Below are 21,466 nucleotides of genomic sequence, written 5' to 3'. Positions count from 1 at the left end.
TAAGGATGCAAGACACAGATTAGTGAGTCCAACCAAAATATACAAAGCAACTGGGAGGCCAGGAGGGAGGTTGGAAAAGACACACAGCCCAGTACACACCTGCACTTTACTTACAATTAGAGGAGTCTGGCTTACATATACTGTAGGACTGGTTTATGAGGCAAGTGAAAGACTACAGAGCTGCATGTAGTTAGTCTACGGACAGTGGGATTTTCCTATTGTGGTGTCTGCTAATATTTTCATGTATGCTCTTGGAATGGTCTCTTTTGAGCTAGAATTCCCTAACTTGATGGATCACCTTCAATTTCACCCTGTGAGAGAAGACAGATAAGAAAACAGAATTAGGTAAATATTTCCAGTGAAAAACATATATAAATAAAACTAGGAGAAAAATCAGTGCTGATAGTCACCACACAAAACCCCATAAACAGCTAGAAAACAATGAAGACCATAGGTGATGCAGAAAATAAATGAATTATCCATTCATTCTGGAAACCAGACACACTCCTGCTGTAACTCAGATCTCTGGGGAAAACGAGGGTGTGAAGTCACACGTGGTGGGGCTCGGCTCCACTGGCAGGAGCGTCCTCCTTTGTGCTCCTGGGTCTGCTCCTGCCTGACCCAGCCTGGCATCAGCACTGGTGCAGCCATGGAGCCAGTGGGATTATGGGGCCCATTTCTGGGACTGGCAGTGGGGGGTGATGGCTGGCAGAGAGTGGCAGGTGCAAGCTGAGACTTTTGGGAGCTTCGGGGACCATGAAAACAGTCTGAGCTTCAGAAAGGCTGGAAACTGTGGGGTTTGGGTGCATGCAGTATTTGTGAATGGGGTAGACAAAGGCCTTAACACTGAAATTGTAAAGGAAATACCACCCGAGATGTGTTTGCCCCTGTTGCCCATGTTGGACAAAAAGTCATCCAGTCATCCTTGTTCAAGACCTCAAACTGGCCCAGAGACTGATGTTTGACCCAGGGCTTCAAAAGGACATTGCAAGTAGAACAGTTCAAAAATTAAATGAACGAATTTAAATACAGAAAAATCTATAGAAAAACCTAACATTATCTAAATCTCTTCTAAAGCATGGCTGTAACCAGGAAAAAGCTATTCCATGTGATGACAGAACCATAGGACAGCATTAACTTTTATATGTGCATTCACACCCCAAAATCAACCCAACTCAGGCAGCAGTTTCCAATCTGTCCATCTGTCACTCATGGAAAATTCCCAAGATAAGGAAGTGGCAAAAGTGAGAACAGATGAGCTCAGGTTTTTGTCCAATAACTCAGGAAAGTGGGAACAGTGATGGGCTCCTTGCATGACAATTCCATAACCACAGGAGGCAAAGGGGAGATCCTCCCAGGGGGAAGCCAGTAACCCAGAAGGAGCCCATGTGCGGCACAGAGCGCCCGGGGCAGCAGGGCTGTGGCACCACTCACCTCTGCGCCGGTGCTCGCTGGGGCCCCCTCTCCCTCCACCCTGGGCTGCTCGGGCGGCTGCGGCGCTGCCAGGTCCTCCTGCCAAGTCACAAGCAAGATGTTTGTCCTTGCTGCCACATGCAGAGTCACTGCCCTAATCTTAGACAGACTGCAAGATGGGGTTGAGCATAACACATGCAAGCAAAACAACAGCTTTAATAGATGGCAGATACTGCTTGAAATCCATTTTTGTTGTGCCACTGGTTAGAGCAGATATCTATGAAAAAGCCAATTCAATTTCTTACAGTCTGGTTTAGGGTCTTTTTCACACAGAAAATCAGTTCTTTTTCTGTCATTGAGACAAGAGTTTTGACTCCTTCAGTGTGAAGAAATTTGGGAGGAACAAATAAATCATCTTTTCCTAAGGAACGTGCCCTTAACTTGCATTGCATTGTTGGCTGAAATGACTCTTGCTGGTACCAGCCTGAGCTGTGTTAAGAAAGCCCAGGTAATCAAATGACATCAAACTGCACATGACAGAAGCCAGTTTCTCCTGCAGGGAGACCTGTGTCTCTTCAGGAGAGGCCGCTGCTCTGATGGAGCCATTCGGCCACAGCCTTTCTGAAATGAGTCAGCTCTCCTGCTGCCAGCAAACAGCTCACTACTCTCAATTTATGGAGGCTCATCCAGCCTCAGGATCCAGCCTGTGGCTTTAAAGCACTTTACATTTGCATTACACTTTGCATATCTACACCTTATAACTCAGCAGTGCACATTAGGCCAAAGGAGGTAAATAGCCTCAAATTGTATTTTGAAGCTTTACAAGCAGATTATTTATTGTTAGGTGGAAAGGAAAGAAACCTCTAATGCAAGCCATTGACAATAGCTGCAACAGCAGGTGTTTCATCGTGTTTTGCAGGTGGAGTTACCAGCTGCTGTGTGAAATCATGACGGTCAATCAAAGGCAACTGCCTAAGGTGCAGTGGGAAAATTGGGGAATAGCTGGCAGGAACACAAGGAACAGTGCAGTGCACCCCATCTTCCTACAGGGTATGACCACCTATTCTTCCTGTGGGCAGGGAGCTCGGCTCTGGCAGATGTGGAAAGAGTCCTGGAAGAGGGACACCTTTCTCAGGACCCTCGGGACACTGTATCCAAGAGCAATGTGTGGGCTGGAGAATCCCTGTTCAGCTATTGTGCCGCTTGTTAGATCCCTTAGATCGAGCTCTCTGCCAAGACCGCTGCAGAAGGCTAAAAATCAACCACCTGTTTTTAGAAAGGGAAGCAACTGAGTTTCTGGAGGGTGTTTCTAAATGGTGTTGGAGGAACCAGCACAATAGCAGGATGAAGAGGTGTCAGGCCATGTTAGGGATGTTGCCTCACAGCCTTTTTCTCACGCGCTTCCACCCTGCCCAGAATAGGGAGTAGGAGCTGAGGAAGGGCTGCATTCTTCAGCTGGGTGTTAGCTGAGTGTTAGGAACTGCTCAGGAAGACAGAGCAGGACCATGTGGTGTAGGGATCTTCACTTTGGATGAAGAGCCAGAAATTCTTGGCCACTAGCTCCAGCTATAACACTGACCCACAGAACGATGCCGGGCAAGAAAGAAGGGGTGAAAATCCAACTTCCTTGGGGGACAGCAAGAGTTTTGCCATTCCTGTCAGTGCTCATCTCCTCATTAAAAGGGGTAACATTTTCTAAGTGAAAGGCATGTTGAAACCATGAAGCAATTAGTAATGCTTCTCCTGCTCTTAAAGGGCAAGCTGAATTTTTCCCCTCAGAAATTACATACTTTCTTAGAAAAAAGTATTTAAAATGGAAAAAATTTTAAATATTTAGTTTGCTATGGGCTGTTTTCTTTTATTTTTGGGTGGGCAGTTGAATCTTTTTTTGCTAGTCAAGAAAGAAAAGTGAAGTACTTGAACATAATAGTTAAGTGAAACACAAGACTTTAGAATTCCTTCCAGGAATACTATACAAGTTTTTAAATATTTTGTGTGTTTAAAAATATATTTTTATGCAGAATATATACACCACAGAAGATCTATATATATTAAATACAATATTTCACTAAATTTATGAAACATAGGTACATGTTCAGCTATCACTAATGAAAAACTCCACAAATTAAGACCTGCTGTTTATAAAAATATTCCTGTGCAATGCTAAGGGATCTTAAACAGACTGTACTATAGGCTTCTGAGTTCAGATATTTTAACAAGTTTTTTTAAAAACTGATTTTAAAAGCCCAGAAATACTGAAAGAAATTAATTACAATTTCATTCCTCAGATTTCTCATTTTCACAGTTTCTATGAAATTCCCTTTTTCAGCTCCTCAGCAACTGGCTTGTATGTTCTGCTGTCTGAATCCGTATACAAAGTGGGATTTATATTTTTTGTCTATATTATCTTATAGACCAGCAGGAGTTTTGTTGCTGTCCCCAAATATTTGGACATAAACAATCTTACTAAGATTATCTTCCTTATATAACAGAGAAAGTCCAAATATTGGATGCTGGAATATACTCATCAAATCTCAACAAATTCAGTAGCAAGCAAGATTTCATTATTATTATTATTACTATTCTTTTAAGGCTGTAAATCCAGAGAGGTTCACTGCCAGCCTAATCTGCTACAAATTTAAGAGCCCTCAATGGGATATAAATTGCATAAGGTGGAGAGGTTCAGCTTCCTGTAGTGCTCTTGACCTTGGGTGCTGGAGCAAACACAACACTGCCTGGCAGCATCCCCAAACCACTCCCTTGGAACCCCTCAGGCAGCCTGACAGGTCCTGTGGACGAGCTGTCCTGGACAGGTTTCAGCCTGAGTGTGCTCAGAGTGACGCTGACAGCTCTGAGTAAGGGGTCAACCCTTGATTAAAGTGAGTGGACCCACCAACAGCACAGACAAAGGGCCATGCAGGATTCTAGTCTTACCCTACAAATCCAGGTAGACTTTTGGGTGGCTTTGTTTTTATCCAGCAGCCAGATTCTGACAGTTTCCTGGGACTGCTTATACAAATAATACATATTTAACAGTGTATCCTATGGGATTGCTGGGATACAGCCTTGAGCCATGAAGCACATCCATGGTCTTGTAGGCTTTAAGGCTTCACCAGTGCCACTAACTCAGCTATTTTGCATGAGAAAATGTATGCCTGCATGCACTAATGAGACTGAGAGGGAAGCACAGAAAAAGTGCCTGTAGGGAGAGTACCCCACTCCATGCCACTTTTGCAGTCTCCCCTGCTCCATGAGATGTGGAAGGATACCACTGGGATGCATCACTGCATCAACTAAGTACAGGGAAGCTTGAACACAAAGGGGAAGAAGTTTCAGCTATTTATTCTACTTAATTGTTAGGTAGTTCTGCTGTTGATTTCCCTGCTCCTCCTGCTTAGCAGCTCTTCCCTTGGTGGCTTCTGAGAGGCCCTTGGTTGCTCTCTTCTAGTGGCAGTTGTCCAGCCCAATCTAACTTGAACAGGGAGGTCACTCAGTTCCTGCTTCTAATTCCTTGGGTGTGACTGTCTTTGCGTTAGAGGCGTCGCAGGGTGTAAGTGAAGGGAATTAAAGCCATGCACATCAGCCTTCCACACTCAAGATGTGCAGTTGTTATGAAAGAGATGAGCCATGGTGTGGGTGCGGCCCACGTGCGCCAGATCAGGTGCACAGAAACGCCAGCGAACACGCCCAGCAGTTGCACGTAACTGACAAATGCTCATTAAATTTATGGAGTGAAGTAAAACAAAGATCAGACCCAATTCAAAGTGACAGAGTCGTGAACTGACAACTGAATCATAAAAACTGACAGGACAAATAGATCTAAAGGGAAGATCTAGGTGGAGGGTGTAGGGAAGCATCAGTTACTGGAGAAATTGTTCCAAACCCTGAGGGACATTTTGAGAGTGTGTGTATGTACATGGGCTTGTTCCCAGCCATGTGGTGTCTGCATTGCAGCAAGCTCTGTGCTGTGTCATACAGACAAAGGATTAATCCACTTCTAAGGCAGGGATATTTAGTGGGTGGTTATCTCACTGGAATCTCTTAATGTCCACCCCAGGGATGGGGATGGGTGCAAAGCCACAGACAGAACACACTATTGATAGGTTTTGTTCCTTTGTGCATCTGAAAAATTGTGGAGGGTTTATAATCTCTTAATTTATAGATTTTTTAGTTAATACTTAAAAACTCCCCCAAACCAGTGAATATTTTCTTGTACTCAGCAGTGACCAGGTCATTGCCAAAGCGCTATCAGGCAGTGCCAGCACTACCCAAGGTTGTTCTCATCTGGTGCTTGGCACCCCTCCATAGGTGTAGAATCACTTCAGCCTCATTTCTTTCTGTGTGGCTCTGAGTGCTCCCCCCAAGGACAGTAAGGAACAGCAGGTTGCCAGGGCGTCCACATTTCAGTGCCTGCCATGATGAAACAAAGGGCTGAATTCTCTCCCATGGCCAAAGTCACCATTTGATACACCATAGAACTCAAGCACCCTACAGCTATTCCAAGCAAAACTTAACCCAAAACCCTTACAGCTCCCCTCTCTTTCCTAGTGTGTGCCTGCTACTGATCCCAGCTATCAAATGTACAGATTAAATGTCAACAAGTTCTCTGCAATTGATATTAATACTGGGAATGGTCAGCTGGGGACATGCCTCCCCACTCGAGTTCCCAGCCCTGAGACACCCCACAGCAGTGCTCAGTGCCATGCATTCACAGATCCCTGGCACTTTGAACAGCCCAGGGAACAACACTGCAGGGAACAACACTGGAGATAGCTGAAAACCCAAATAGGATATTGGCAAGTGCTCTGTGCAATTAGAAAGAAGGAGGATGGTGTGGAGCACAAATACGTCTCAGGACTGGATGTAACAGCTCTCTCGAATATCAGGGGTTGAAATGCCTGTGATGATTCCAGGATTGCAAGATTATGACAGTGGGTATTCACTGTTTAAACATTTAAAAGCTGTATCTTATCACTCTTAGTGCATCTCCAGTGTATCTCGCACATGCATTACAGTGCCTGGTGCTGCTATTGGCAAACCCTGGATGTATTTCCATTAGCAAATTGTGTAACATGATAGGAGCAGTTCTGGAGAAAAACCATCCAGTGCTGAGAGCCCAGCACAACTCCTTACACTCCTTTCAGGGCCCTCTCTCTGGATCAGCTTTGGCTCCATGGCAATTATCCATTAGCAGTGGGGATGTGCTCGGTGTGCATGCAGAGGTCAATCTTCTGTGTCTAGCTGGATCCAAAAGGTGTCTAGCTAGATGCTAAAGTACGGTGGGTGAGTGGGAATAAAAGATTTGCACTTCTAAGCTGAACTAAACCACCAGAACAGATGAACCCTCTTTCACAGAAACAAATATTTTTCCTGAATTTTTTTTTCTCCTGTGACTTGTCTTGTTTTTCTCCTCCTGTTTTCAGTCAGCTGCCCACTTCTGCTGTTTGGCATGACACCATGATGCTGTATCCAAAGCAGTTTCCTGGCTCCATTTATTCTGCCCTTTATCATGTGACACATCCTAATTTTTTATTTCTTAATCAACCTCCATTTTAAGTCTAAGCAGTCAGGCATCAATGGAAGACAGCAGAATGACAGTTCAGACACTCTCTGGAAAACTTGCACTCGTTTAAACTATGAAATTAGCTGTAAACTGTAGATGCCAATCTTTGAGGTGGGGTTCACAATTAGGAGGAAAGGGGAAGAAGATTGCTGTTGCTCTGTCCTTGCTGGAGGGGAGACAGTTTGACATCTGCAGCAGGGATTCCTACCATCAGCAAATTCCTCACTCTCCTGGGTCAATCACCCCATGGTCAGCAAAAGGTAGGAAGGGATATTCTGGCCCCATGGAATTAGAAATCACTGTTTGCACTCCTGCAGCCTAACTGCTGTTCTCTGTGGGAATAGAGATTAAACTTATCCCAAGGGCTTAGCAGAACTCCCCTATCTGCCCTTTTCACATGCTTTCAGGAGGACATTTTGCGTCACTTGTAGCTGCTGTTCTCCTCTTTTGTTAGGCTATTCTCTCAGGATTTATATGCTGTGTAGAAGTTTTGTTTCACATCACAATGTGTTTATGTGCAGGTCAGGAAATTAATCAGCCGACTATCTGAACAATTAAAACAATTTTGGCCAGCCTGGCTTCGCTTTGATTCTGGGTTTGGGTTTGTTGTGACTCATCAAGCTCATGTGGCCATCAACAGCACTGATGACACTCTCTGAAGAGGGGAAAGAGCCCGGTTTTACCAAAGAGCTGCCAAGTATTGGCCTCGTTCTGTACAAATGGGTGCTGTTTGTTACTGAAGCATCTTCTCTAATGATCAACACTACCTTCATCCAAGGAGCTGTTCTGCTCCTTCACATGCCCCTTAATCCCCTCACTTGAAGCAGCCCTGTTTGTCAAATTAGGCTGGAGGACAGAAGATGCCTTGTCTGAATCTGGCTTAATCCGTACACAATTTGGGTCACACGGCCTTTATCAATAAGCACTTCGTTGTTGTCAAACCAGCACGAAGCAGAGCAGCAGGGTCAGGCTTTCTGCTGGAACCAGGCTGTGCCTGAATTGCTGCTGCCCTCTGCTGCCTCTGGAGCTGCCACGGCCAGATCAAGCCTGTACATCCCACCAGCATGGCACAGGGGTGAGGGCAAATGCTGGCTCCCATGGCTTCCCACCACGAACATTCCAGAGCTCTGACTCAGTCCAGATGCTCACTGCAGCCCAGACACGTCTACTCAAGTCTCTGGGAAAAATGCTTTTCTACATTCATAAGAAAATGGAGAGCCAGACTCTTGCCAGCAGTGCCCACTGATGGGACAAGAGACAACAGGCACCCAGTGATTAATGTGTCCATCTGAACAGAAGAAAACAATTCTCTTTTTTCCAATAAGGGTGGTCAAAAACTGGCACAGGTTTCCCAGGGATATTGTGGAGTCTCCTTGCATGGAGATTCAAAACCCAGTAGGACACAGTCCTCTCTCATTGGACCTAAGGGGGTTGGACTAGATGATCTCAAGGGGTCCCTTCCAAACTAAATGATTCTGTGACTATATTAGGCATTATATGATAATATTAAGTATTATACAAAAGCAGATATTGCTGAAAGCCTTTAATGAAATATGTAAAACTACTAACTGTAAATGTTTGCAGGTAGTTTAATTGTAATCCAAAGGCTCTTCTGTCCTGCACATGACAGAAGAAACAAACATACCTTTTTTACTACTCCTGTAGTGGCCACGATGGTCTCTGCTCCTTCTACAGTCTTGTTTGCCACTGTGTTCACACTGGCTACTACAGCTTCTCCCACCACATTGGCCTGCTCTTTGGTCTTCTCAGCAACTGCAGTTTCAACAAAAGCAGAAAGTCAGCAAGCTAGACACTGCCAGAAGGCTGCCAAATTCCCTGAGATGATAAAATGATTGCATTGATAGAAAAGAAGAAATTAGCCCTGGTGCAGTCCTTGTTTGGATTTTTTAGATTAGTTCATGTCTGAATTTAGATCGTGTACGTGAGGATTTCTGTCTGACACAAAATGCTGCTCAGAGAGCAGCACTGCAGTCTGTCAGTCTTTGTGTCAGATACTAAGAGACAACAGTGTAAATAAGGTATTTTGCATTGCAAACTGTGCATGACCTCTTCCTGAGTACCTTCCATTTGATTTAATACCCCTTGGGAAAGGATCCATTCCTCTTCCTTCAGGGCAGTCCATATGGCTGCTCTGCCTTGGAGTTTAGGACACCCTAGAAGGAACCCTTTGGGTCCCTGACTGTGCGACAAGAGTCTCCCAAAGACCATAGTTTTGGCCAGACAGGATCTGATGCAAGTAAACCCTGTCTGTGTGCACCTCACATCGTGAAATGTCTAAATTGCTGTGAATCATCCCAGTCTGCCAAGTAACCTTTGTTAAATTTTTTTGACCTAGTCTACTGATTAAATATTTTCTCCCATCCATATCCCTGCAAATGCCAGACCCTGAACCATTGCTCCTGGCAAGTAGCCTCCATTCATCAGCAGGAAAGTCAGGCAGATCAGTGGTGTCCCACAGAGACCTCCCCCTTGGCAGGGCTGATGGCCTTCTCAAGAGGTCTAACAAAGCATCACAGATTTCCACATCCCTCTCGGGCTGTGCTCTTACCTGAGGTCACACTTTGCACTACACCCTCCTTGGTTTTGGTGCCTGTGAAAGGAAACACAATCCATCAGTGTGCCTGGCAAAGAACACCCTGATTTCTGGACACAGATGCCTTCCTGTTGCGAGAAAGTGCAGTGGGGAACCGAGGTGCTGCTGGTACCCTCCTGCTCAGACACAAACCATTCATAGAGCCAGAAAAGGGACCAGCTTCCCTCCCCAATAAAGCCAATGAGTACCTTTGTGTCAAGAGTTGGAGATGCCTAGACCTGAAAAATTGTCCCTGGAATATTTCCAAAATGAGCAGTTGAGTGGTGGTAAACAACATTAAGCTAGTTGTAAAAATGACTGCAAATAAAATCACCTGGTAACATGTCACCTACTTCAGTCTTGCAAGACAAGAAGTCACATCTGTGACTCTCCCCTGCCTTTCAGCAGGATACTTGGCTGCAGTGGTCATTTAAATTCTCATTCTATACTACTAACAAAGACTCTGGAGAAACCTGAGACTGAATTTACAGAACCACTACCCACCTACTACATACCTACTTACTAGATTCCCAGTTGGGTGCCTCAGCCTAGGCTGTAAGTGCCTGCTCACAGCAATACACAGCAAGCAGATGGTTTTATCTCAAATTATGAAAATACACCATATGTATGCTTACATTGTAATTTATCTCACTGTTCTCAATGCAGAAAAGCTAACAGGATGCAACACAAATAGCCCTAAGGAACAATTAATCTCTCTGATTTTCCTCTACGCTTGAAGTGACCAGCTATATATCCCTTCTACTTGATACTGCTGCAGATAAGTTAATTCATATGGTAGATGGGCAGCCCCCATGGTAACTAGGTGCTTTACACATTAAAAAAAGAAAGGATCAAATATATCTCTGTTGGAAGTTAAATAAACACATGCCAAAATACTCCACTGGTCCCACTTTACTGTATATTGTAAATCATCTGCACCTATACCGGTTCTCTGCAAGTTTCCCATACTGATACAATAGTAGGATTTTATGGCCACCTAGCAAAATGATAAAAATGGACAACAACCAAGCAGATTTTTGACTCCATAGTAGTGGAGCATCCGTGGGTGTGGTGGGAGAAACCAGTTACAACCCACAGCTCATTCTCATTAACAGCCTGAAAAGCAAAACAGGTGCAGTGCCCTGATAACAACAGGTCCAGCCCAGCTCTGTTCTGACTGATACACATTATGTATTATTGAATGTAATTCTCAATTGATTTATTTCGGTGGTTGCAATGTTTGCCTGGGGCAGAACAAAACTGCCCCACTACAATATGCCCTCAACATTTCACTCCACGCTCCCAAACTGTCTTAAAGCTCAAGAGATGAACTCTTTGTACCTTTTTACTTGTTACTGCTGTAAACTGCAGTTCCTAGTGATGTACACAATACATGTGCACTGCTGTGAACTGGATTAAATAATGGTGCCCATGATACACAAACGTGTGCAGAAGCACAGCCCTGAGCAGAGCAGGTGCAGGTCTCAAGCCATGAATGTGAGCCCTTGAATGGGGCCAAACACACACAGTTCGATTCAGACACCATCCTGCTTCGTTTTCCCTCCCAGTACCATTCCAATAAAAGACTGCCACAATATTGATTTGACATCCAAGCTTGTCTCGTATCAGACACAGATGCCCAAGCTTAGCCCTTTGCTGGTTTTTGGTCAAAGAGCAGTTGATAGGTAAGCAAAGGACATGGTTTGTGCCAGCCTTTCATGCCTTTCAGTTTTGCAGTAAACACGTTTAGTGAGACAAGAGCTGCACTTCTGTATGCTTTTTGCCTGACTTTTAAGGTGACTATCTGGGCTCAATTCTTTTACAGGGATAGGGGAGTGGGTAGGTGCTATATTTATGGATGAAAAATAATTCCAGAAAGGAGGGATGCAGATGGAGGAAAAACATCCAAATCCATTTCATGACAGAAGCAATGTCATTGGGAAGAGTCACTGCTGCAGCCTGGAGAGAGCTCGCCTCATCCTCCCAGCACAGCCACACCCGATGACTCAGGCTCCCATCCATTATGCACCGCATGAAACCCGACCTTCCGGCGCACACTGCTGCCAGCAACCCGCATCTGTTGAATCAGAAAGCAATCACCTGATGCTCAATCTTATTTCCCTCATTAGTCCTTGCCTGCAGCTTCTGTACACAGAATTAAAAGTTCATGCATCCTGCCTCTTCTGAGTGCCGTGAGTCATCGTAAGAGCTTTGGGACCGCCAGGGTGGGACTGAGGTGGTGGAGTGCTGTGCACTGGGAGAAGGTCTAGAGTAGAAAGGGATATTTTGATGTGCATTAAGTCCTGCAGGAATCACTCAGTTTAAAAACAGCTCGGCGTTTTGGGGCTTTCTGCAACACACAGGGTCGAAAATCATTCTGGACAACTATCAGTGCATTCTGTGTTGAGGCTTCCAGAACTATAGCACTAAACAGTACTATAATGACCCAATACTCTGATGCAGCTTTGCATTAAATTAATGAATTAACTTCAGCATCACTTACACCCCTGTTTAAACCAAATAAAAAAAGACAGCCCATTGAACCAGCTGCCGGATCCACATTAAGTATACAGGGATCCCCTACCACTTCAGTACACTCAGAAGCTGTTAGAATTTGGAGAGCAGACTGTGATTTCACCAAGTGCGACCCATGATACAGGATTTCTCCTTCTCTTTTTTGTGCACCCTCTCTCTACCCCACACGTTCAGCAAGGCCGGTGGCAGGGCAGGAGCACCACATTGCAGGCTTAGCACAGGAGGGAGGCATCTCCTGCTCCGGCATGGGTTGTGGGAGCTGAACCTGCATGGAGCAGATGGGGGGGATGAGGTGGCCACAGTGTCCCAGTGACACTGTTCACTCCAGACAGATGCCTCTGAGTGAGCATTACTGCCTTCTCCTTGGGAGCAGCAAGTGACTCACCAGATGTGGTGGTTGTGCCCAGACATTTCGAATCCTCCTTGGAGAGTCAGCAATGAGTTAACACAAACCTGAATAAAAGCCAGGGATCCACTTCATCCATCCTAGGCCCTGGGGATTTTGCTCCCTTTCCTGACGTTTTCAAAAGACCCCCAAGGTTCAGTAGAGTAGTATTCTCTCCTAGCATCCAAAAATTCAAGTCTCATCACCTAATGCTCTAGATGAAGCTGCTGGGATAGGGCTCTGCAAGGGAAGGAGCAAGGAAGGAACAGTTCAGGTCTCTGATTTACTCTTTACATGGCACAGAGTGATAAAAGGCAGCATGAACAACATACTAATCATTCCAGTTTTAACCAATATACCACACCTCCACCTTCTCTGGTTATTACAACAAAACCCTTATTTTCTGAGCTAATCAGCATCTGGCTGTTACTTTTCCTGCCTGTGAAAGACTGAATTTTCCCTAAAGGGCTGAGCTTCCAAACAGGAACTGAATCAGCAGACCAAGGCTAAGCTCTGTCCAGAGCATGACAGGGCAGGAACTAGCAGTATACAAGCAAACCAAACCAATAAAAGGAGAAAGGACTTAATCCTCACCTTGACCCTTATTTTATCCTCATTCAGAGATTAAGGTTTTATGGCTTTTTAGTTTTAGACTCGTAGAAAACTTTATTGAAAAGGTTAGAATCTCATAAAGAGACCTCTTGGCTGTGCAACAATGAAAACCAGGTCACAGTGTGGAAATGTACAACGTGACTGAACAGAGATGTGAGGAATTATGTATACAAACTCTGAATAACCCCAACACAACTCAAATTTGGAAGCAGATGGAGCAGTAATGATGCCACAATGTGACACCCAAATGTGACATTTCTCAGACTGGTATTTCACTCACTGTAGTTAGTTCAGTTGTTTACAGGGATGCTGCTTACCTTTTTTTCTTGTGGGTCAGCTTCAAATTGAAATGTGAACTGTTACATCCACTCGTTTCCAGCATGTCAATAATTAAGTATTTAAAAATTCAAGAAGAAGACATTACCAGACCTGCTACATACAAATTTTGTATTTAATTTGTAATGTACAAATACATATCTGTAGCTATTGGCAATAGAGCAGTTTTAAATATAGTAGCTAAGTACAGCTGTGGATGTTGCAGTATGATAGCAGGAAGAGTCTGCATGTAAACTTTCCTACAAAAATAATCACTCCCACATCCAGCAAAAATAAGAAGTTGTGTGAAATGCAGTAATCAGCAGTGAGATAATCAGTCTTGGGAACCTAAGACTCTTTAGAGTTTGTATTATCTGGAATATCTGACCATCCAGCCATATAACTGCATGTGCTAGATAAGTGGAGATAGGGGGTTTTGAAGGTGACCTTGAAAGGGGAGGTTTCAGCCCATTAACTGTGAAAGAGATCTCTAGGCAGGACATCAGGCAAGCTGTTTTCCAGATCCTATTCTTTGGGCAAAAGGAATTTGGGCATCTCTTGTAAAGCAAGATTAATTCGTGCACGGGCAACGATAGAGGTCGGTGAACAGGAGAAGGATTTCAGGATAAACCCATTTGTTTGTGGGGAAACAGATGCATCCTGCAATCCCCTCTTGCTAACACCATTGGCTCCTCTGAGGGACCCCCTCAGTGAGTCTCTCCCAGTGTGGAGGTGAGGCAGAGACCAGCAGTGCTCAGATGCCTGGAGAGTGTCTGACTCACCCTGCAAACAATCAGTGAATAGTCAAACAAACCTTACACCTGAGCATCTGCTCCTTAATATCGTTCTGCCTGCCCCCCCCCCCCCCCCGCCCTCGATGTAGTGGTTTCTATGCCTAACAGTTGGGGAAACTGAGGCACCGGGAGGCTGTGGCACTCCAGGTTTACATAGCAACTCTGTAGAGCCCAGGATCTTATCCAGACCATCCTGCTAGTTACCCCCAAGCTTCAGCCACAATATGATTTCCCCGGACTTCCTCAGAGACAATCTATGCAGCTGCTCATGCTCAAAAGTACATCAAAACTAGTTCTCTCTTACCTACATACATTACCCCTTCTTTGGTCTTCTCTGCAGCCTCTGTCACTCCCTGCTTGGTCTTTTCTGCAGCAGCCACCACACCTTCTTTAGCAATGGAGAAACCTTTCTTAAAGACATCCATTCTTGTTGCTTGCTAGGGTATTATCTGGGATGATCTGAATGAGGGAGCAAAAGCAGCAAAAAGCCCGTCAAGGCTGGGACTGCGAGATGCAGCCTTACCCTCAGCAGATACTCAGCTTCTCTGGCAGGCTCTGCCTTTGCTCTTCCTCCTGTGCTGGATGAAGGCAGTGTGGTGAAGCTCACAGCCCTTGCTGGCTCTTATTGATGAAGCGTGCTGCAGTGTAGCCAATGCCTGTGAACAGCTGATACTGAAATATTAATGATACGGATCTGCCTGGGAAGCTTTAAGAAGGGAGGGGGAGAGGAGGACGACGACAGCACTAGGTAAGGGGCTGACTGGAGAATTTCCAGACAGATAGAGCTTTTGAAATATGCTGCAACGTTGTCACTGAAGGATGGTTTCAGTGAAGAGGGAGACTTTAGCAGAAGAGCTGAGTTCCTGAAAGGACATCTTCCCGAGGTTGCAGCAGGAGCCAAACACCAGCTCTCCCAGGCCCCAGAGGGTGGAGAGCGTGTAATGCTGGCAGTGTTTGTAGCAAACAAGTAAAGTCAAGGTTTCTTGGTCTGGCAGTTTACCAGAACCCACCCTGCACAAAATTAACAAGAACATTATTTCTAGTAAATCCTGAGAGGAAAAGGCAACCAGCTACAGCTTCGTGCTCAGGTGAAGCGAGCTTGAGGTCCCACCTGCTGTGTTTGTCAAGCGTGAAATCATTCAGTATAAACTGTGGGGTTTGCTCAGCTGTACATCCCATTACAACAGGTCATTTCTGAAAAATCAGATGCCTGTTGGGGGAAATCCTGCTTCCTATTTGTTTCTCTGAGTTGCTGTAGACAGAGCCCTGCTCCGCTGCCGCAGAGTGAGACAACATCACACACCAAACACCATCCCTCACGTCAGAGCCGGTGCTGCAGAGCACAGCGGGGCGAGAACAGCCAGCTGAGAACTGACTGCGGAAATCTTTAAGAGGATCCATCCAGCCTCAAGGCCTGGCTAGGAAAAAATACCAAAACATGATCATTAATCATAGTTGGATATCCTAATGTGCTTGCAGTTAAGTTAAAGTGTTTTCTGAAGTAGATCCTGAGTGCCCAAAGAATCTATTCCCCACAAACTGAAATTCAGTGCCAGCACCTGTGAAAGCAATTGCTGGTGCAGCAAGGTGATTTTTAATTTTTTTGTGTTTTAAATAGTGCCAAATGTGAAACTATGGAAGGCATGAATCATCAGCTGCTGAGCCCAAACCCTGACCTGCTTTGGTTGCTTTTCCTCACCAGGCAAACAGAATATGAACTTCATAGGCTGAGCTGCATTATGGGAGGGTAGCACACCACAGCATCATGAAGTGCAGTGGTCTGGAAGCCACTGCTGCTATGAGGTATCAGCCTGGAAGTGTCAGATGGGGAATGACTACACAGAAAATGTCTGAACAAAAAATGTCGTATCTGTACATACATGCAGACATGTACACAAATATAGTTCTTACTGTGGAACTAAGAAGAGTTCTTCAGTTTTTGGAAGTGTTTTTTACCTCATACTGAAATAATTGAAAAGCTACTGATCTGGGAAATAACATACAGAATTCTTAATCCTTTTCCCACAGGTAAGTCTCCTTACTTATAAATGAAGAAGAAATTTCCATCTGAACATAAAGGAGCCAAATCTCTGTCAGACTAATGAATTTATCAACTGTTAATTTTAAAAAGTGCAAGATTCAGAGGAAGGCCAGCACAGCACACCAATTATTACAGGAACTCACACAGTTCCAGATTGTTGCAGCAAGAGGTGAAGAAGGTTTTTCTTACCATCTGTCAAAATTCCCCCAAGGCGGTTGATGCTATGGCTGGTGCTCATTCCTTGTCCCAAGGTGCTCTCAAATGGAAGACATCTGCACCTTACTGTGCCATACAACAGTGGTTTAACCTCACTGCTCCTGGAGCCAGGCACAAAACCGCCACTGATTTCATCAGGCACAGGGCAGGAGTCTTGTTTTAACTACATTTGTTAAAAAAATGAATTTACCATCTTTGGGAATTGCTACAGGGCCTATTTACTTTTTCACCAGGCTTTCAAAGACCATTAAAGTAGAGCGCAGACATTCCCAGGGTTATGAATTTTACTGGTATTTTCAGGAGAACACCAAGGCTGATAAGGCTGAGTGAGAAATGTATTTTGATTTCGTTCGGCTATTGTTCTGTCATTGTGATTTGTACAATTCAATTTTACGTATTTTGCATTGCTATTAAAAGGTAACAAATACATGAAATATCAAGCCATCCTGGGATACAAAACATGAATCATCACCAGATTGAATTAGCCAGTACTCAAGTGGGATACTCCTTTCCTGCCTTCTCCTGTCCCGATGACCTTGAGAAAGGGCTCACAAGACACATTTCCATGCTGTTGGATCCCTCCCAAGGCAGCAGGCAGCTTGCACAGGCATTGTTTAACCTTGAAACCTTTTTAGGAAAGCTCTGGACTTGAGACAACATTGTAGGCGATCTATACAGGGCAAGCATCCATAATGGCTCCTCAGCGTTCGCCACCCCCAGGTGACTGCAGAACCCTTCTTCTACTCAAAGCAGAGGATTCAGTCCCAGCTTGTTGCCAATCCTGCCTTGCCTCAGCCAAAACTAACAAGAGTTAACACAAACTACCGTGGCTTTAACATTTTGCTGAGGACTTACTGCCTGGTAAGGTTTCCCCCCTTGTATCAGATAAGATAATCAGCAGCTAAAGAGAAAGACCTCCAGCAGGCAATTCAGACCCCAAGTTCCTATTTCACCTGGCAGCAGCCTCTTTTTCTCTGTTTTCTGCCTTGCAACACTAGGAGAAGCCACTTAAGCTACACATTAAGCTCTCTTTTTTTTTCTGTTGAATATAATCCACATCACTGTAAATAAATCAGTATCTCAAAAACATTTGGCTGATTTGCATAACACTGAAAGAAAGCCTTGTCTTGTGCAATGACAAACCATCCACTTGCTGTTCATTTGAAGTCTGAATTCTGGCTGCTCAGGCTTGGCCATTGAGCCTCTTGCTGCATAACAGCAGCATTTCTTGAAACTTCCCCTGAAAGGAGCAGTTCCCCAATTCTCATGTACCTCCATTTGTCCCTGGGTGTTGGTGGCTGATACTTGGAAGCAGGTCTGTGCAACATCTGCCAGCAATTTTGGAATACGGGCAAGAAAATTCTAACTCAAGTCTACCTATTCCCAAAGCACTGATGCAAGGCAAAGAAATAATGCAAAGCAGAAATCAAGATTCCCTGTCCTCTACTGTCTTTTTCTTTCTTTCTGCAACAGATTAAAAAGGATTTTACTTATTTTGGGTCTCTTCCTTCTTGAATTTTCCTAGCTGCAAGCTACTCCGCCCACAAAGCCTTAACCTTGTCCTTTAACAATGAATTTATGCTGGAGACTAACAGCTGACAAAGTCATTTTGCTAGATGAAAGAAGTGTGATTTGGTCATATTCTACTGAAGTATTTAAATGGGGTATGATCTGGTTTGAAAGAGAGGTAAGGAAAGGAAAGACAGACTGCTTTTGTGGCTGGTAAATATCCTTCATTCAGGAAGTTTTTTAATGAATAATATTAACAGGATCAAACCTTGCTATAAATAAACAGAAATCCTTCCTCTCTCTCTCTCCATTTATGAAAACTTCAAAATGTAGAAAGAAGAACTGTCACAGGTCTGTCATTTCCATGCCCTAATGAAAACAAGCAGTTGTCTGACATCCTTTGGCAAACAGTTTAGGACTTGAATCCCTGCATGTACGTTTGCATAGGTAATGAGCTAATTTCCTTAGCCAGGGAATGAATAACCCAGGGACGAGCCATTTTTCAGGAACACACACAGGGATGGGCCACACGCAGTGCACAGAGTGCTGCCAGTACAGCAATCTTCCGTGACTGATCTCTGCTGTCGAACACCACTGATAGCTTTTGAGCAAACCATTAAAAATACAGGCAACAAGAATTCATCTTCCTCTGATGGACAGACCAGTGAAAGGAATTACTCCCTAGCCCTGCAGCCCTGCTCTGCACACTCTTCTCCCCGTGCTCTTCCCCCAGAGCAGCTGCACACGCATGAGCGCGCATCAGCAGCGGGCAAGGAATGAGACAGCATTTTCCAGATCTAAATCCCAATGACTAATGAGAAGCTGTCCCCTTGCTGTGCAGCTACCAACAAAACTGTCTTCCTAGACATAAAATCCCTTCAGTTATTCAGTCTGCTTCAGAGATTTCAAACTGGGATATATGAATCTAAAACAACACTTGCTTTTGGTATTTTCTTGGCTTTTTACACATTTCTTCAAGGGTTTTTATTTTCCCTTTAAATACACAGATTCGGAATTTAAGTCTATAATTAAGAGCATTACAGAATAGGCAGTGAATCTGAAAAGACAGAAAAGAAAAAAACAAAATCCTCAGAATCTATTAAGTGAAAACTGAACTTCTAAGGGCTCTTTCTCCAGAGACATGCTGACTGGAACAGCCAGAGCGTTTGCTTCCCGAGTACGGCCAAACCATTTATCAGACAAACCATTAATGAAACTCATTGTTTGGCACTGTTCACTCTGTGGTTGCCCACCTCCCATCCAGCTGTAGCTGCAGGGCTCCGACCCTAAACAAAAGGGGAGGGGCTAAAATGAGATTTTGCACCTTAAGCAGATTATCCAGCAGATGGTGCTGGCATTTGACAACTTGGTGATGGAACTGCAAAAAGGACACTGAATTCTTGGGACAGGCAACATCAGAGCAGGTTAAGAGCTGTGTTTAAAGGAAGGGGTTATAATTACCAGACAAGGGAAGAGCAGCCATGAGACTTACTGGCAAGATCCCAGGGCCTAAGTGATCGATCTGCTGGAACTGGCAATATCAACTCTTTACAGACTAGCTTGAAGTCTGAAGAATAGTTTGAACACTTCGAGGAAGTACTTCCCAGAAATACTTGGAGGAAAAGTATTTTCATGAATAAGGGTGGAGGAGCAGTATCTTTTGGCTAGCTGTTCTTAGAACCACTAAACACTTGTGAGAACTATCAGGGCAGCTCCAAACATCCCCACACCACTATTATTATAACATCACTTACTGAATTGTTTCAAGTATATTTTTGGAGTAACACTTCACAATGACACTTTCCAAATAATTTTCCAAACCGTATTTTAAATTGATTTATCTCAGCCATTTCTTTCATTCCAGCAGTGGTATGCAGCTCTGTAAAGTATACCAACACTAAACTAGGCAACTGAAGAGTGACTAAATATCCACTGATGTTAGTTGGTGCATGGGTATCTTTCTCATCTAGAAAGTACCTCCTAGAAGAGACTGACCTCAGAAAGCAACGAGCAGGTTGTTACAGCAAATATATGGCTGTTTTCTCTGGCTCCATGGTGAGGCAACAGCTCGAAAGAGAAAGAAAGAAAAAAAAAAGAGGCTAAGTCGTGGTGTACCTCATTCCTGAGTAGGTACACTCCTCATACCTGTTCCTCTACAGATATGAAAGAAAACTTACAACTCAGTCTGCTAACAAATTTGATGTTTTAATTTGATGAACCAATAGTATAACCTGAATATGTTATTCAGATACCCCAAATTATAACAGCTATTAGACAAAAATCCCAACTAGTGTTCAGTAAGGAAGTGTCTTTGAATAATTAATACCTTTCATGTGTTCATGGCAGCATCCTATGCTATGCCTATCACAAGGGAAGGGATGTCATCCCCTGCCTTGCTCCATATTTAGCATCTTTTGTAACTGCTACCAAAAAAAGTTGTGCCAAATTATGAACCTGCAAATCTGTGCCTGCTGCCCCCGTAGGGCAGCACCATTACAAAGGCACAGAGAACAGGTTCTTGCCCCTGGAGGAGCAGCAGATGTTCTGAGCCAGGAGGATGGCAGAGAAACACTGCCCCACCACTTGGGAGGGATCACACCCATGAAGAATGACTTCAATACCTGCAACACAATTCACCTCTCTGCAAGCCAGCATCTCACTGCAGGTCAGGTTATAAGCCTGTTGCTTGTTTTGTCTCGTGTTTGCTTCAGTTCCTTCCTGATAATGGTCTTAATATGTAAACAAATATAATGATTAGGTCACATCCAGTTACTCGTGAGAAGAGCACATTTCTATGTGAAACATGGCACATGAAATATTCACACACTGACATGTGTTACAGCAGGATGCACACAATTCTGAAATAAAAGCAGCAGGAAGGAACAGAGGGAAATTGCTAATTTTTTTCAGTCTTCAGTCCAGACCTTGTGATTTCATCTCCTGGGAGAAGTGACTGCTACAACAAGAGCAGGTTTTCCCTTAGAATTAGCAAAATCTCTCCCTGACTGGCCCCATATGCTGCTGTCACTGCTCTTAGGCAGCAGTGTCTACCACAGGTCAGGAAGGGCAATTCCTTGTTTCTCTAGGTTCTTCCATTAAGCATAAAACAGGGGCATCAGGAGAGGGCTGCAAATTCAGCCAGTGATATGGACATGCAAATTCATAGCCTTTAATAACAAGGCCTTCCAAAATCCTGGAGAGATTTTATCCTCTATTTTCAGCTGCTATTGGAATGGATCCATAAAAGCTTTACATTTAATGCTCTGCAGGACATACTGAACTTTGGGCTGCTCATCTCATCATTCACACTGAGAGATGATCTAGCAGTCCTGCATTCCTACTTGTTTTGTCAGTGGAGCATCATTCTCCTTCATTTTATTCTTTAAAATGCCAGACCACATCACTCTGCAAGACTGTGAAAAAAGAAACACAGTTAATGAAAGCAAAAAAACTAAAAGCAGCACCACCAAGCAAAGCAAAACCAGTAAGA

At 44.2% G+C, this 21,466-nt stretch overlaps 2 protein-coding genes across 2 annotated transcripts in view; both read right to left on the bottom strand.

Annotated features, from left to right (window-relative positions):
* Positions 1–281: 281 nt before the first annotated feature.
* On the bottom strand, positions 282–14,745 carry SNCG (synuclein gamma; the record flags this gene model as incomplete). The annotated part of the gene is made up of 5 exons (XM_082286182.1): positions 14,515–14,745; positions 9,546–9,587; positions 8,622–8,749; positions 1,435–1,512; positions 282–311 (listed from the first exon to the last, which is right to left on the bottom strand). The coding sequence occupies exons 1-5, from the start codon at positions 14,633–14,635 to the stop codon at positions 282–284; spliced, it is 399 nt and encodes a 132-aa protein (XP_082142308.1). The 5' UTR covers positions 14,636–14,745.
* The window catches only part of BMPR1A (bone morphogenetic protein receptor type 1A), a 111,135-nt gene continuing 99,235 nt past the window's right edge, over positions 9,567–21,466 (bottom strand). The window contains exon 14 of the transcript XR_014226612.1: positions 9,567–9,587. The gene's annotated coding sequence lies outside the window, so the exon portion shown is untranslated. The remainder of the gene's footprint in view (positions 9,588–21,466) is intronic.

This window comes from Coloeus monedula (genome assembly GCF_965178545.1).
Source record: "Coloeus monedula genome assembly, chromosome: 8".
Taxonomy (NCBI): domain Eukaryota; kingdom Metazoa; phylum Chordata; class Aves; order Passeriformes; family Corvidae; genus Coloeus; species Coloeus monedula.
Note: the sequence above shows the minus strand (reverse complement) of the source record. Positions and strands in the feature narration are given on the sequence as shown.